The sequence below is a fragment of the Fopius arisanus genome, unplaced genomic scaffold (genome assembly GCF_000806365.1).
Source record: "Fopius arisanus strain USDA-PBARC FA_bdor unplaced genomic scaffold, ASM80636v1 scaffold00030, whole genome shotgun sequence".
NCBI lineage: Eukaryota > Metazoa > Arthropoda > Insecta > Hymenoptera > Braconidae > Fopius > Fopius arisanus.
Window position 1 is genome coordinate 934,657 of NW_011887769.1, and position 14,370 is coordinate 949,026.

At 37.5% G+C, this 14,370-nt stretch overlaps 2 protein-coding genes across 3 annotated transcripts; one reads left to right on the forward strand and one right to left on the reverse strand.

Annotated features, from left to right (window-relative positions):
• Nucleotides 1-1,627: 1,627 nt before the first annotated feature.
• LOC105265514 (multidrug resistance-associated protein 9) lies at nt 1,628-12,041 on the forward strand. 2 transcript variants are annotated; one of them, XM_011303039.1, is made up of 14 exons: nt 1,628-1,927; nt 1,988-2,122; nt 4,160-4,321; nt 4,398-4,545; nt 4,921-5,721; nt 6,483-6,593; nt 6,875-7,567; nt 7,847-8,251; nt 8,699-8,797; nt 9,086-9,369; nt 9,721-10,129; nt 10,610-11,140; nt 11,731-11,874; nt 11,935-12,041. In XM_011303039.1, the coding sequence occupies exons 1-14, from the start codon at nt 1,878-1,880 to the stop codon at nt 12,019-12,021; spliced, it is 4,059 nt and encodes a 1,352-aa protein (XP_011301341.1). In that variant the 5' UTR covers nt 1,628-1,877; the 3' UTR covers nt 12,022-12,041. The 2 variants fall into 2 exon arrangements, with proteins under 2 accessions (XP_011301341.1, XP_011301342.1); XM_011303040.1 differs by lacking the exon at nt 1,628-1,927 and having other exon boundaries at nt 2,056-2,122; nt 4,149-4,321.
• Nucleotides 11,961-14,254, reverse strand: LOC105265513 (golgin-45). The gene is made up of 3 exons (XM_011303038.1): nt 13,844-14,254; nt 13,235-13,785; nt 11,961-12,807 (listed from the first exon to the last, which is right to left on the reverse strand). The coding sequence occupies exons 1-3, from the start codon at nt 13,944-13,946 to the stop codon at nt 12,121-12,123; spliced, it is 1,341 nt and encodes a 446-aa protein (XP_011301340.1). The 5' UTR covers nt 13,947-14,254; the 3' UTR covers nt 11,961-12,120.
• Between the last annotated feature and the right edge of the window lie 116 nt (nt 14,255-14,370).

The following is a 14,370-nucleotide window of genomic DNA, read 5'->3' on the forward strand; positions in this document are numbered from 1 at the left end:
TTTTTTGCACGAACGTAGGCGAACGACCGTGGGGCAGGCCAGTTCTCGGGGACCCCCTGTCACAGGAGAGCATATCCGATGTGTGAAACTCGCCAAGTTTGTTGATGGTGTATATACAACGTTGATAGATAATAAGAGAACGGCTTAACTGAACTGACTCTTTACTGCTCATGGGCCCCTCGTGAAAGGGGAGCGCTTCGGAGTGGCCGCTCCGCGCATCATTGCGCCCCACTATTTTTCAACGCCTACGCGCTACCCACCAAAGCCTCTTACGCATGTGTCTCGAGTGGGAATGGATGAGCAATCTTCGAAAAGAAAAGCCAAAAAAGATCCATCAGTGAAAAATCGATTTTTTCAAAACTATCAACGCTGAGAATCGATTACTCGAAATCAAAACATCGATTATTAAAAATGTTTTTTTCATCTTTCGAATGGGCATGAGCGATCTTAAAAAAAATTAATTGATAAAAAATGGATTTTTTCAAAATTACCAATGCTGAGAATCGATCACTCGAAATCAAAACATCGATTATTAAAAATCTTTTATTCATCTTTCGAATGGGCATGAGCGATCTTAAAAAAAATTAATTGATAAAAAATGGATTTTTTCAAAATTACTAATGCTGAGAATCGATTACTCGAAATCAAAACATCGATTATTAAAAATGTTTTATTCATCTTTCGAATGGGCATGAGCGATCTTAAAAAGAATTAATTAATAAAAAATGGATTTTTTCAAAATTACCATTGCTGAGAATCGATTACTCGAAATCAAAACATCGATTATTAAAAGTTTTCTATGCATCTTTCGAATGGACATGCGCGATCTTAAAAAAAAAAAAATAAATAAAAAATCGATTTTTTCAGAACTACCAATACTGAAAATGGATTACTCGAAATCAAAACATGGATTATTGAAAATTTTATATGCATCTTTCGAACAGACATGCGCGATCTTAAAAAAAAAATTAATGAATAAAAAATCGATTTTTTGAAAACCATCGATTCTGAGGATGAGTTAATAGAAGTAAAAATATGGATGTTAAAACGTCGTCTGCATGTCTGGCATGTAGCGATACGCAATGCTTGAGGGAAAATCGATTCGTAAAAAATCGATTTTTTTAAACCCATGTATGCTAAGAATCGATTATTCTAAATAAAAATATGGATTAAAAATTAAAAAATGTCATATGCCCATTTCGAACATGATTAAAAAAAAAATCAATAAATAAAAAACGATTTTTTTTTCAATCATGGATCATAAAACATGAAGCAGAGATGGAAAATGTTAAAAAAAAAAAGATTTTTTAGGAAAATTGCAGTTTTTAAAGGAGATATAGAAATTTTGCGAATAATCTTCCTTATAGAGGAACAGACCTGCAAAATGCCGACATAGAAAGTTGCACATTTACAAGAATGAATATTCTCAAAAAATTTAAAACTCCCTCGTGTTTTCTTTCGCTCTGCTTAGATAACAATTCAATGAAACTTTGAGGCGCATATTTTCCTCAATGATGGTTAGCCTCTCACCAGATAGAGTGGGGCAAAGAGAGGTAGCTCGTTTTTCAAGATAACAAAGAGAGCCGACTAGCCAAGACATTATCAGTATGCGTCAGTAAGTCCCGAGTACTGGTATATACAACATTGTTCTTTTCACGATGATGACATCGATGGAAAAAAAATACGTCACCGAGTTAATAGACTGTTTCAACAGCGATCGGTGCCACGAAATTCTGGGAGAATTAATAAGTTTTATCAGATAAAAATTCCGCTGATATGTGATTGGAGTGGGCTGATAACGTATCAAAACCCTGACGAAGAAAGACCGAGAAGACGGTTTTGATAAATAAATTATAAATAGACATTTTTCGTGAGCAATGTCGCGATCCCATGAATATACTCTGGTTGACGGGGCCCCGAGCACCAGGTAATACGATTTTCATCGGAAGGACGATTTTTTCATTGACTTTACTGAGGCTTTTTCAAGCATGGAGTCTGGCAGTCAGGGGAACCTCATATCGAGAGGGAAAATTGATAAGTACAGCTCGACTTATGTTCCCCACAATCGACTGTCTAGGTATACTACAGCACTTGTCAATCTCATTCCTGTGAGATTTAAAAGGTAATAAAAATAATTTCAAATAAATACTATTATTAATAAAAAATATGGGGTAAGTAGATCCGTAACAAATTCATCTATGAGTGCAGTGAAATAAAAAAGTCTGATAAAAAAAGGTGAACGTTGAAGTGAAGACGAAGATTTTGCTTCGAAAAGTCTAATTTTTTTAATGTTTGAGTCTAATTTTTTTGGAGTAATTCAATTTTATCGACTGACTTTAATGTATTAGTTATGGATTTTCATTGTAGAATGGAGAAGAACATGAAGATTAGTGTCATTATAGGCGCGCAAAACAACGGGAGAGTGTCATGAAACTTCCGAGACGGGTAGTTTGTGGATATATAAAAATATGTATAACGAAACATTCAGATTGTTATAATTTGTTCAGATTCTTTTATCATATACTATGAGTTCTTTCACCGATTTGATGCTTTTTAGTGTTGAAATATTAATCAAAAAATGATTGCCCCTTGATTTCTGAAAGACTAATAATTTGATCCGGTCTCATTTAGTCTCTTCGCCTTTAAAGTTTTCTTTTTACAATTTGTGGTGGGAAGGAAAACGGTTTCCATCGACCGACCGAATGTTCCTCTTCGAGATAACGTTATACTATCCAGATTTTTTTGTTTTCAATGTTGACACCCAGCACACGAGGAAAGATTTAGGTGTTGCAATAGATTGTTTGGTGACTGGTGTGCCGCGATGATAATTTCGCGGGATTGACCGAAGATAACCGATAATCCTTGGAATAGTCTGTGTACTGGAGTTACAGGAACAATTTTTGCCGATCCTCTTAAAAATATTCGGCAACTAATGCGAATCAACGGTAATTTGTCAGATTATTATTTTATGAGTACCTAACGAATTAGTACGCATAGTAATACCACAAAATTTCTTACTATTTCGATAATTTCAACGGCAACTAAATGGGATTTATCGATTTAATCACTTGGTTGAGAGTCATTAATTATGACCAATTGCGGCTCGATCGTCAGATATTTATTGGTTATCATAGATTCAATTATGGATCGATCTTAAATCTACCAGCCATTATTGACCAATGACCAGGCTATGGATATTTGATGGTTGATCAATTCCTGGCCAGCTATGATCGGCGATATGTCCCCACGAAAAACAGAACAGACCATCTAGCATTGTTTTATCGAATTCTACAAGCTGGTTGTCTTATGAAAATATATGTATAGATATAAAAGTATAGTTGAGTCGGAACTGCTAACTCGTAAAAACCGGAAACTCACAAATTGAGGGAAGATACTGAAAATCGGCAAAATGTAATTTTTTCGCCAACTTCAGGGGTAATATTTTCATTAATACAAATAAAAGCTGAAATAAAAATATCATTGGAAAGGTCATCTACGAATTATTAAGAATCCGCGGATTGTTTTCAACTTTCGTCATGGTTTCTTTATTAAAAAATTATAAAGTGATAGTGATTTCTAAATTTGATCGAGCATGTTTGAATCGAATTCAATAATTAATTCTGTAACAGTTTCTTTGTAGTAATAAATCAGAAGATGGAGAAATAAATACTGAAGGCAATGAAAGTTTTTCATTATTTTTTATTTGTTCATCGTATTTATATATATATATATAAATATAATGTATCATATATACCAGAGTTGCCAGACGGCTTTTTTTTTTCACAATGTTTTTTTGATTTTTTACAGTCACACTTAATCCAGTGAAGTGAATCACGCGAAGAATTGACACTTGTCGAACCAACTAGTTGATATTTCGTTCAGAGCTTATTATGATCTACCCTACTCTGGAAAAATCAATAAAAATTTTTGACAAAATTCGCCGTCTGGTCACCCTGATATATACCTTCACATATGATACGTGTGTTTTTTTCCAATGATTTTTAATGAAATTCTTGACATCATTTTTGTTAGTGACACTAAACAAATGTAGTACTCACGTTTTTCACTATTTCCCTAGAAAACTATTTAAACTATTTAGACTAGAAGAGTTTTTGTTGGTGAAGTAATGTCTTCAGCATTTCTAATAGTTGGTATCCAGAGTTCCAGGTTCAGAAATTCCGGTGGACAAAATCGGTCTGTTCTCAAGTGTATCGTTCACCTGGCTCACTGAATATGTTTCCGCGGGGTACAAGAAGAAAATGGGCGAGAAACCGCTGCCCACGATAGCCTTGCAAGAATCCTGTCAAATAAATGGGCCGAGGTGCGTAGATGATTCCATTGAAATGAGAAGTTATTCCATCTCACAGCCCTTGTTGATCATGATTGTGAATTCTTAGAATAGATTCTCTGTGGCATAATGATATTGTCAAGAGAGGACAGGCTGGGGCTTCGGTTCCCAGCATCGCTTGGCAGTTCGTGAAGACCAGAGTCCTCATCAGCTCGTTGATTCACCTCCTGGGGATGATCATCGCTCTTTGCAGTCCTGTAAGCGAAACAATTATTGCTGTATTCTAATTTATTCTTTGTATTTTTTATCTTGAATTACTATATGATTATAATTTATTAGATATTGGTGTATTTTTTAAAGATTCTCGTTTTTTGAAAATAGTAAACAGTCGAATATGAAAATCTAGTCATTTGAAACTTCAGAGTTAAAAAGGAATGAGTTATATATCCTCTCAAATGGAAAAATCGTTGGATTTTCCGTAAAAAAAAAATTGATATGAAGGCCCGGATGTACTATCTATTGAATGTCTTTGGTTTGAACTTTATCGTGTTAATATAAAAAAAAATAATCGAATCCCCTCATTTTTTCAAAAATTTTCAATTATAAAAACAATTCATCACTATCATCACTAGATCCTAGTACTCCAGAGGATTATTACCTCCACGGAGGATCGTCTTCAGATGTCAACTGAATATCGAGCGACAAACTCCTCCCCTGTCTTAAATACGACCCGTTCAATCGAATTAACGGATAACTTAGACCGAATAATCATGATGGACAACGTGATAATCTCCACTCACGTGATCCTCCTGATTTCCGCGGAGATGCTCTCCTATTTTCTGATCGCTTGGAGTGCAGCGATGAACTTGAGGACAGCAACGAGACTGCGATCAGCGTGTCTTTCTCTGGCATACAAAAAGCTTGTGCGTTCCTCAATGCGATGTGCAGCACCAGTGCACCAGACGCTGACGTACTTCGTACCAGATAGCAACACTCTATATGAGCTCATTGCCAATGGGCCCCTGATATTCTCCGGGCCCTTAATCCTCCTCCTCTCATCGCTCTTCATCTGGAGCTCCATGGGGCACTGGGCCCTCATCGGAATAGTCGTCCTCATTGTCCTGTACTTAGGTCTCATCCTCTCGGCATACTTGACCAAGGTCTTTGCCACGAGAGCCATGAAGTTCTCCTTACGCAGGATCAGTCTTCTCCAGGAGTTCATCGAGAAGATCTGCATTGCAAAAATCGGAAAATATGATAAGCGATTTGTTGCTGGCATCAGGGGAATCAGGGATATGGAGCTCAGGGAGATGAAGCTGGGGGCTTTGAGTGAAGGCTGGAGTCTCTGCATGGTACATGTGATTCCTATCGTCACTGTCAGTGCTATGACCATGGCTTACTTGATAACTCATAATTTCATCGTCTCAGCAAATGTAAGAATTTTTTTCATTTTTCATTTAATTATCCGCTTGCAAAACAAGATGAAAAGTCTTCCTCAAATATCAAGTTTCTTTCCGGTGCTTACCCTGGGAAAAAGATGATGGATATTACGTCAGCAAATTAAATTCAATAAATAATATATTAACAACGCTATTTTTTGACTGACAAAAAAGTATTCTGTGATTTCGAAATTTTACGCATTGGAACGTGGAAATAATTGATCAGTTCCCCGAAAATTTTTGAGTGTTCAAGAATTTTTAGTTTATATTCGAATCTAAGGAATACTAAGTCAAGAAATTCCTGTAGTTTTTTTTTCTAGCCTCACACGTATGGGGCGTTAATCATCTGACACATAAAATCTAAATATTAAAAGAATCTTACATATCTAAAAAAATGACCCATAATTTATGTTTTTTTCTTTAATTAAATTCAATTGATAAATACAACATTTTTTTTTCTTATTCTAGACGAATCATTATTTTATTAAAATAGATTATATTATATTATATTATATTATAGTATGATCTGCATAATTTAGCTATGCAACGAAAAAGCTGACGAAAACGGTACGTCCTTTTTTTTTAAACGGATAGTGAATCGAGAAAAATTCATCTGCCACTGAGAGAAAAAATTCTCTAGTTTTCTCGGGAATTTTCACTATCGGAAAATTTGGTATATAGTGAATCGAAAATTTTTCGCAAGAGAGATAATATGTAAAATTTCCAGAGTAGATTAAATTAGAGATCTTTTCCAGTACATCCCATGTCTCGTCCTGATTCTCTTGAACTTGAAGCACTGCGTGCGGAGTAGTTGGCTCGCGATGAGCAGCATCTCACGTGGTGTGGCCTCTCTGAACAAACTCAAGGTGAGTCGAAGAATCCCCTGGCGTGAAAAAATTGAATGGAAAAATCCAGAAAACTCCGTAATTCTATAGTCTTTCTTCTAAACTTTTGAGTAAAATTCGCAAAAAACTGATAGAAAGTTGGACAGAAGCTATGAAACCAACGCAAACTGTAAATAAATCCAAATAATTTTTTACATTAATTTAGAACAAAGATAGATTATCAGTAGAATTAGCAAAATTTGCTGGGGGTTTCTAAGAATTTTCTTCGTGCCAGGGAGAATCATCCTCATGTCATGTTCTAGGCAATCCTCATCTTGAAAGATAACAATCGCTTCACGGACAAACCTATCGACAGAAACTTGGCGATCGCGATAAACGGAGGTCACTTTTCCTGGGCGCAAGACAACTCCACGGTTGACAGGATAATCCGGAGTTCCTCTCAGTACATCCTGGAGGAAACTCCCACACCTCTCGCGAATTTGTCTCCACCACACACTTTGGTGGATATAAATTTTTATGCACCCAAGGGAAGACTCATCGGGGTGTGCGGCTCATCGAAGAGTGGAAAGACTTCTCTCCTTCTGGGTATCATGGGACAGCTAAACCACAGTGGAGGACACGTCGCGATTGATGGGAGTTGTTCTTACGTACCAGAGGAGGCGAGTCTTCTCGAGGGAACTCTCAAGGAGAATATCACCTTGGGGGAGGCCTTTGACGCCTCCTGGTACTACAAGACCATTCAAGCCTGTAAACTCAATGATGATCTCAATTCTCTCCCTGGGAATGACGACACCGATGTTTCCACTGTGGAGTTGACCAACTCCCAAAGACAGAAGATCGCCCTTGCCAGGGCACTTTACAATAATAAGGATATCAACTTATTGGATAATCCGTTGAGAAATGTCGAGAAGACTGAGGGCTTGGATATTTTCGAGAAGGCGATTATCCAGATACTGGGGGAAAAGTGTGTAATTCTAGTCTCAGATAAGATCCAAGTAAGTTGAATTTCTTGATAGACTTATTATATCCATAACATTAATTCCTTTATCGTTTTTTCCCCCGCATGGAAGCATTCTACTTCATATTCCACTGGATATTCTCCTTCAATTAACTTCACCGTTTGACTAATAGTTTCGATGCTATCCTGTTAGAATCAAGAGATAATCACCATAGCAAATGATTCCTGTCTGATTTTTTAAAGCTCATTCTAATAATTTATCAAATAAATAAAAATTTATCTTGAAGGTCTTCTCTCATCGTAGATTTGTTTTCAGTTTTTAGAGAGATGTGATACAATTTACGTAATGAAAGGAGGAAAAATAATTGAGCAAGGCACTCATAATGAGCTTTTACAATGGAACAGTGAATACACGGATTTGATCAAGAGCTTCAGCAGAAGGCAGGAGGGAGCCGTCACCAGGGAAGTAGTAGAGCCCGTCAGGAAGAAGCATTTGTCCATTGGGCCAAGTATTTCCGGTAGTATCCTTGATATAGCGACCCAGATGGAGGGAGATTCTGATGAGGGAGGAGTGCACGATCGACTGAAATCAGAGGTGAAGTACAAGGCGTACATTAATGGGGACAGACGATGGTGGCACGGAGCAATCGTCTGTACTCTCTCGTTACTTTATTCAGTTCCCATCGCTGCTGCTCCTCTAGTCTTCACCTATATCGCTCAGGTAATTCCTTGTACAATCGATTTTTCATCGAGAATTATTTTTACTTCTGAATGGAAACCGTTTAATTGCCGAAATTCAAGTTGTGTGATTTTTGGACTATATCCACACATTGCACTCTAAGACACCGAAAAATTCAGTTTTTGACGCATCAAATTTTTCAAATTTCATTTCTGATTTGCAGCTAATGTATCTGTCTCATTATATCATTTTTTTCTTATATACAACTATTGTTAAGCTTTAGTAGTTGATATTAACTCAAATTTAATTCGTGTATGATTTTTCCCTGCGAATGAAAGCTTCGGAATCGACCAAATTTAAGTTTCACATTTTTTATCGCATATCAACTCAGTATAACCCGTTACCGAATCATTCAATTTGATTAAATAAAAATGAAGGCTTATTTAAAGTAGATAATATATATTATTTTTCTCTTGTCATTGTTTGCAGAAAATGCTGACGAATACCACGACGATCGCAGTAATCCTTGCGTTCATGGTCGGATTCATCATTTTTTGGGGTTTAATTCTCATGATTATTTACAATGAGGTAATTAGGATTCAATTCAGTACCGAAAGTAAATTAAGAATTTTATAGCTCTATTTAATGTCGATTTGTCTAGAAAATTATAGAGAATTTAATCGGTGACAACAGACATATTTTCATGTTTCCACATCAATTCACCAGTTCTTGAGAGATTCATCTAAAATAATTTATTTTCATTGTCTAGAATAGTTATTTTGAATGTAATAATAATAATGTTATAGTGCACAAATATATTTTATTATTGCTACGCGAAGTTAATTCTAGAATGAAGAGAAATGCGAAATGTTCCAGGAAGTGTTCACCTCAGCTAGTAACATCCACGAGCTCTGGCTGCAAAAAATCTATCGAGCTCAAATCTCGATATTCTCGACAGTCTCGTCAATAATCCTCCTCAACATATTTAGTTTAAACCTCCAGGAGGTGGATTACACTCTACCGAGACTCAAAATAACAGCACTGATGCACATTGGGATCAGTCTCTTCAGTGTGATCACTCTGGGGATTCTATCCCCCTGGCTCTTGCTGCCCACCTTGACTTTTTTATCTGCAGCATTGGCATACAATCTCTACATCAGGTGAGCGACTGAAAGGAAATGCTGTAAAAAATACTAATAAGGAATTTAAAATAGAAAATAAGTTTCATCGCTCACTTCTCAATTATTCGAAAACCACAGGCAAGAAATTTATAGAAATTTAGTAACTAAGAGGTAGAGTGTAATAAGCACAGCTTTTAAAGAATAACTGTCTAAATCAAAGAGACAGTAAAATTTTTTTCAGACAAATATTGGAAGAGGAAAATAAGAGATATAAAAAAGTTTCGGAATATCTCTTGAATTCACGGATATAATTAGACCTATTAGGAAATAATTGAATCTTCTTGATGTTATTTATGTCTACCATTTGACCTGATTGTCAATTGATCTTAGGGGACTTCTTCAGACCCTCTACGAAATGAAAATTCACTCAGTAACGCCAATCTACACTCACACAATAAACGCAGTGAGCGAGAGAGCAGTAGTTCAAGCTTTTCGAAAAGAGAGAGAATTATCGAAAAAATTTTATAAACACTGCAACACCGGTCTAGCCTACGACTTTCTCCTAGACGCGCTGAAGCTCTGGGTCGAGTTTAGGATAAAATTCATCTCAGCACTGGCCCTAGCTATCATCGTAACTATCTGTGCATCGGTCAGTGCGATAAACGTTCGGTACGAAGTCCTGGGGCTGGCGTTCATTTGTACCCTGCAGTTGACCCAGAGTGTTGTCCACCTAACAGGAGCTCTTATGGGTGGGTACGGAAGTCTCCTGACTGTTGGCGTCGTCGACAAGTACATTATGGTAAAAATTATTCAAGTCAATAGAAAAAACAATTCAGTAGCCAAGAGGTAGGGCAGTAATTCAATTTAGCTAGGAGGTGAATTTTCCAGGAATATCTCCGAATTTATCAGATTATGATTATGATCTTTTTTTGAAAGCTACAATGAGAATCACGAAGAAGTTTTCTATTAAATTTCAGCTATCTCTGCTAGATTCAAAGATAGAGTTATGGTCTTCACAATTATCATTAAATATTGCTTCTCGCATTAAAAAATGTTTATTTTTTAATAGAAAGTCCAAATCTTCCTGTGTTTTTACGTTTTTACAAATTGATCATTTACAAGACAAATTATTAATTACCAAAATGATTGAACTTTGCTTATAGTTTTCTACTTGCCATTGAATTGTTTTTAATTCCTTTTTAAAAAACACGAAAAAAGCCATGTGAAGAATTTATTTAATCTGCAATAACCGACTCCCTCTCCTTTCATTTCCTGGTAGAATATTCCTCAAGAGAAAACAACAGGCGATAACATTCGGAAGCAGTGGCCAGCCGTCCCTGATATTCACTTCCAGGACGTTCTCTTGAGTACCAACTCTCCGATAGATCAGGAGCCCTTGAATTTTTCAATCTACGCAGGCGAGAAAGTAGCATTTCGAGGTCTTGACCCTGAACTGCAGCGAGATCTTATCAAATGTCTGCTGCAAATCGACGACGTCTTTGCTGGAAACATCATCGTCGGCTCTCTCAATATATTCGATATCTGTATCGAAGTTCTGCGAGATCACGTCGACTTCATTCCTAGGGTTCCAGTTCTGTTCGATGGAACTATTAGGTACAATCTAGATCCGATTCGTCGGTTCAGCGAGAAGACTATTGTAAAGACTCTCCAGAAAATGTTGTTGTGGGAGAAAATAGCCAAATTGGATGAACGACTCGATAATGACGCGAGTAATATATTCAGTCTTGTGGAGAAGAAACTCATGCTCTTGGCGAGGATCTACTTGAAATCAATGGCTTTCAGCAAGCATGTGAGTTCTATTTTCTTTTTTTTGTAATATCGTAATATCGGACCGACTCAACTTTCGACCTCGTAGCTTTTAGTTTGTGAGTTTCAGTGGTGAAAGGATTTTTTTTGCGGAAATCTAAATATATGTTGTAAAATAGATAACTTTTTTCATAAAAAGAATCTTTAAGAACACTTCAGATTTTTTTAATTCATAGAAAACACTTTGGGCATCAGCAGAGCTGAAAATTTGTTGAGGGATCTATTCTCCCGCATTACTAATATTTTTTTTAATATGATATTTTTAAACCAAAATTATAGAAAAATTATCTAATAACATTTTGATACAATACAAATAATTTGATAAAATAGAAAAAAATGTGAATTGTAAATGATGAATATTAAAATATTCAAAGCGATACAAGTATTTTTACGTGGTTTCGTTCTTTTTTTAGATAAATTCATTTCAAAATTTAAATAATGATTAAAATAATTTATAAAAATTCCATTAACAATCTCTAAATACTTTGCAGATGAGGAAAAAAATATTTTCATACATCTGGAGTGGTCAACCACAATGAAAATCAGTTTCCCCAATGATTGTATTGATTTCAGATAATAATAATTGAAGAATTGGACGAAGACGCTGAGATGCTGGACGGTTTATTCCAGGACGTCCTGAAGGACTTCACTGTAATAGTGCTCTTTAGTAAATCCAGCTGGAACGCTCAACGAGTCATCAAGCTGAACGAACACAAAGTAATTTCAGTAAAGCCTAAGACAAAGTCAAAATAAAAAGCTGAAAAAATTCTGTTCCAGATGATGAAAATAACAACAGGCTCGTCATTATCTCCAGTCGCCACGGATTTATTATCAGTACCAAAAAATAATGAGACAAGCATCTAGCTGTCCTGAAATATATAATCACATTTAACAGGTCAATTCCCTACTCGGTCACTAAAAATAGTCCCATTGGAATGTACAGAGAAAAAAATATCCCGAGAATCAAACTTGCTTGACCTCTCCACTGCAGTGAGGACAACAGGCCATGGCCTCCGAACCCTTTGCCCTGAACATCTGCCCCCCGACAGCCACAGCAGCCCCCATGACAGCACTGCAGGCAACATCAGGCCTAGCCATCATGAGATTAGGATTCATGAGCAGCTCCTCAGCCTTTTTCTCTCCAGCAGTCGTCATCTCCAGCCCAGTGATGCCTACCTCCTTCCTCAGCCTGTATTCTTCGACTCCACTAAGTAGCTGCACCTTCAGGATCTCTGCGACTTGGCAACAGCCATCTGCCAAGTCGATGACGTTGGAACTCGGGAGCTCGTGCCTCTTGAAGCTCATTGTCCCCACAGGGTCGAAATTCTCTCTCAGAAGGCAGAGGGTTTTGTATGTTCTCAAGGACGTCTCCCTCACTCTACTCCTCTCCTCCAGGAGCCTCTTGATGCTCTCCTGTAGATCTGTTGTCCTCTGGGACAGTCCAGCTTTCCACCTGGCTAGCTCCTCCACCATCAGGCTACTGGCCAGGAACTTACTCCTCCAGACTTCACACTGTCCTGCCAGCCACTCTGTCTGCTCTTGATGAGTACTCAAATGCTGAGCTGAGTTCAGGAGAGCCCTTGCTAGCTGCAATTTGTCCTCCGTCAGCAAGTGCACCCTTGTCTCCAAGTCTTCTCCAACCGCTGCCACCTAGAATTACATCGAGATTTGTAATTTTCTATTGTCAAATTGGTTATTGTATCTCATTACTCGCATTTAAGGATTTTTAAATACAGCCGGCTGTGATTCAACTCATAATTCAAGTCTTTCTGAATAGCTCTGCACGAGTTTGGAAAGTACAGTAAATTAAATTAAATTTTTTAATATTGGAGTTGAAAACCGATAAGCAATCCAAAAATATACTGAATATAAAAACCAAATATTAATCGGTGTTTGTTCAGTTGAATCGATCCTTATTAAAAAAAAATAAAAAAGTATTCCGGAAATCAAATTTTCCTCAAAGATCTCTCAAATCACTCCTTACAAATTATTCCAGCGATCTACACCATGGAAACCTAAGAACTATCAAAATTTCATTATTATTATTATAACAAAAATAGAATAAGCTGTTACAAACCAGGAGATTCTTCAGTTCGCCGTTCACCTGTGCCTGGAACTTGAGCTGATTCTCAAGCTGGGTGTTCTCATCCCTGAGGTTTTTCAGCTCGAGTTCGTATGCTTTTTTCTCAAGCTGCCACTCCTTGAGCTCGACTTCTTCCTCAGTCTGTGGTCTCTCGTACTTGGTCTCATTCTTCTCCATCTCGATAGACTTGTGGATAGAGACCTGGGCGACCATTTCATTGATATCTAGATTGTTTCGAGTCCCTTTCTTCTTCTTCTGGACAGGAATTATGGGATTGACAGCAGCTTTGTAAGGCTCATAAGGGACGAACTTGGGTTCCTTGCACTTCAAGGTATGCAGGAGCTTTTCCTTCCTGTGGATGACATTCCTCGGGGTGAGATTGACTATTGTGCCAGTGGGGGTGACTGGTGGAAGGCAGGAAGACTGTTTGAGGTTCGTTGGATGATAGATGAGGGTATCCCTGAGAGTTTTTTTGGTTTCCAGTTTTGGAGGGGTATTCTCCATACCGTCGCCCTGGGTGCGACCTGGAACTGCCATCGATTGCACTGCGAATGAGGAAAATGTTGAGTTTGTTGTTGGAACAGCGATAAGATGTGTTGTTACCTGTTGATTGGCTGGTGGTGCTGGTGACACTGGATTTTCTTGAGGCACTGAACGTCCCTGCGGGAGGGTCTGAGGATTTCATTTCGCACCTAGGAGACTCCATCGTTGGGTAAACTTTGGAACACTTATGGTAATTGACGGTCGTGAGTGAGAATGGACTCAATGTGGAGCACCAATTGACACTAAATCAACACACCTGAATCACAAGTCACAACACCCGGGACTAGCCTCAACTAATGTCCACGTGGTGTGCTAGCATCGATATTTTTCAATAAGGTATGATGCAATGTTAACATAAAACGCGCAGAATTCCTCCCCAGGTATTGTCAAGCCAAAAACAGGGGACAAGTTCTCTCAGGCTGCACAAGACAGCGTGGCGGTCACTATCACCTTCCCCTCATCTCCATGTCATCCCCACTCTGCAGCTGTTCGGCACTGGTGGGACTATTAAAAAAATGATAATTTAAAATAGCATGAAAAAATGTAAAATATATTTTTAAAAATGTCAACTTCCCGGGTAAAAAAAA

Coding starts and splice junctions, on each gene's coding strand:
- LOC105265514 (XM_011303039.1), top strand. CDS start 1,878: ATGTCGCGATCCCATGAATATACTCTGGTTGACGGGGCCCCGAGCACC. Junction 4,322..4,397: donor TGTCAAATAAATGGGCCGAG/GTGCGTAGATGA, acceptor GTGAATTCTTAG/AATAGATTCTCTGTGGCATA. Junction 10,130..10,609: donor TCGTCGACAAGTACATTATG/GTAAAAATTATT, acceptor ATTTCCTGGTAG/AATATTCCTCAAGAGAAAAC.
- LOC105265513 (XM_011303038.1), bottom strand. CDS start 13,946: ATGGAGTCTCCTAGGTGCGAAATGAAATCCTCAGACCCTCCCGCAGGG. Junction 13,786..13,843: donor CACCACCAGCCAATCAACAG/GTAACAACACAT, acceptor CCTCATTCGCAG/TGCAATCGATGGCAGTTCCA. Junction 12,808..13,234: donor GCGAACTGAAGAATCTCCTG/GTTTGTAACAGC, acceptor ATGTAATTCTAG/GTGGCAGCGGTTGGAGAAGA.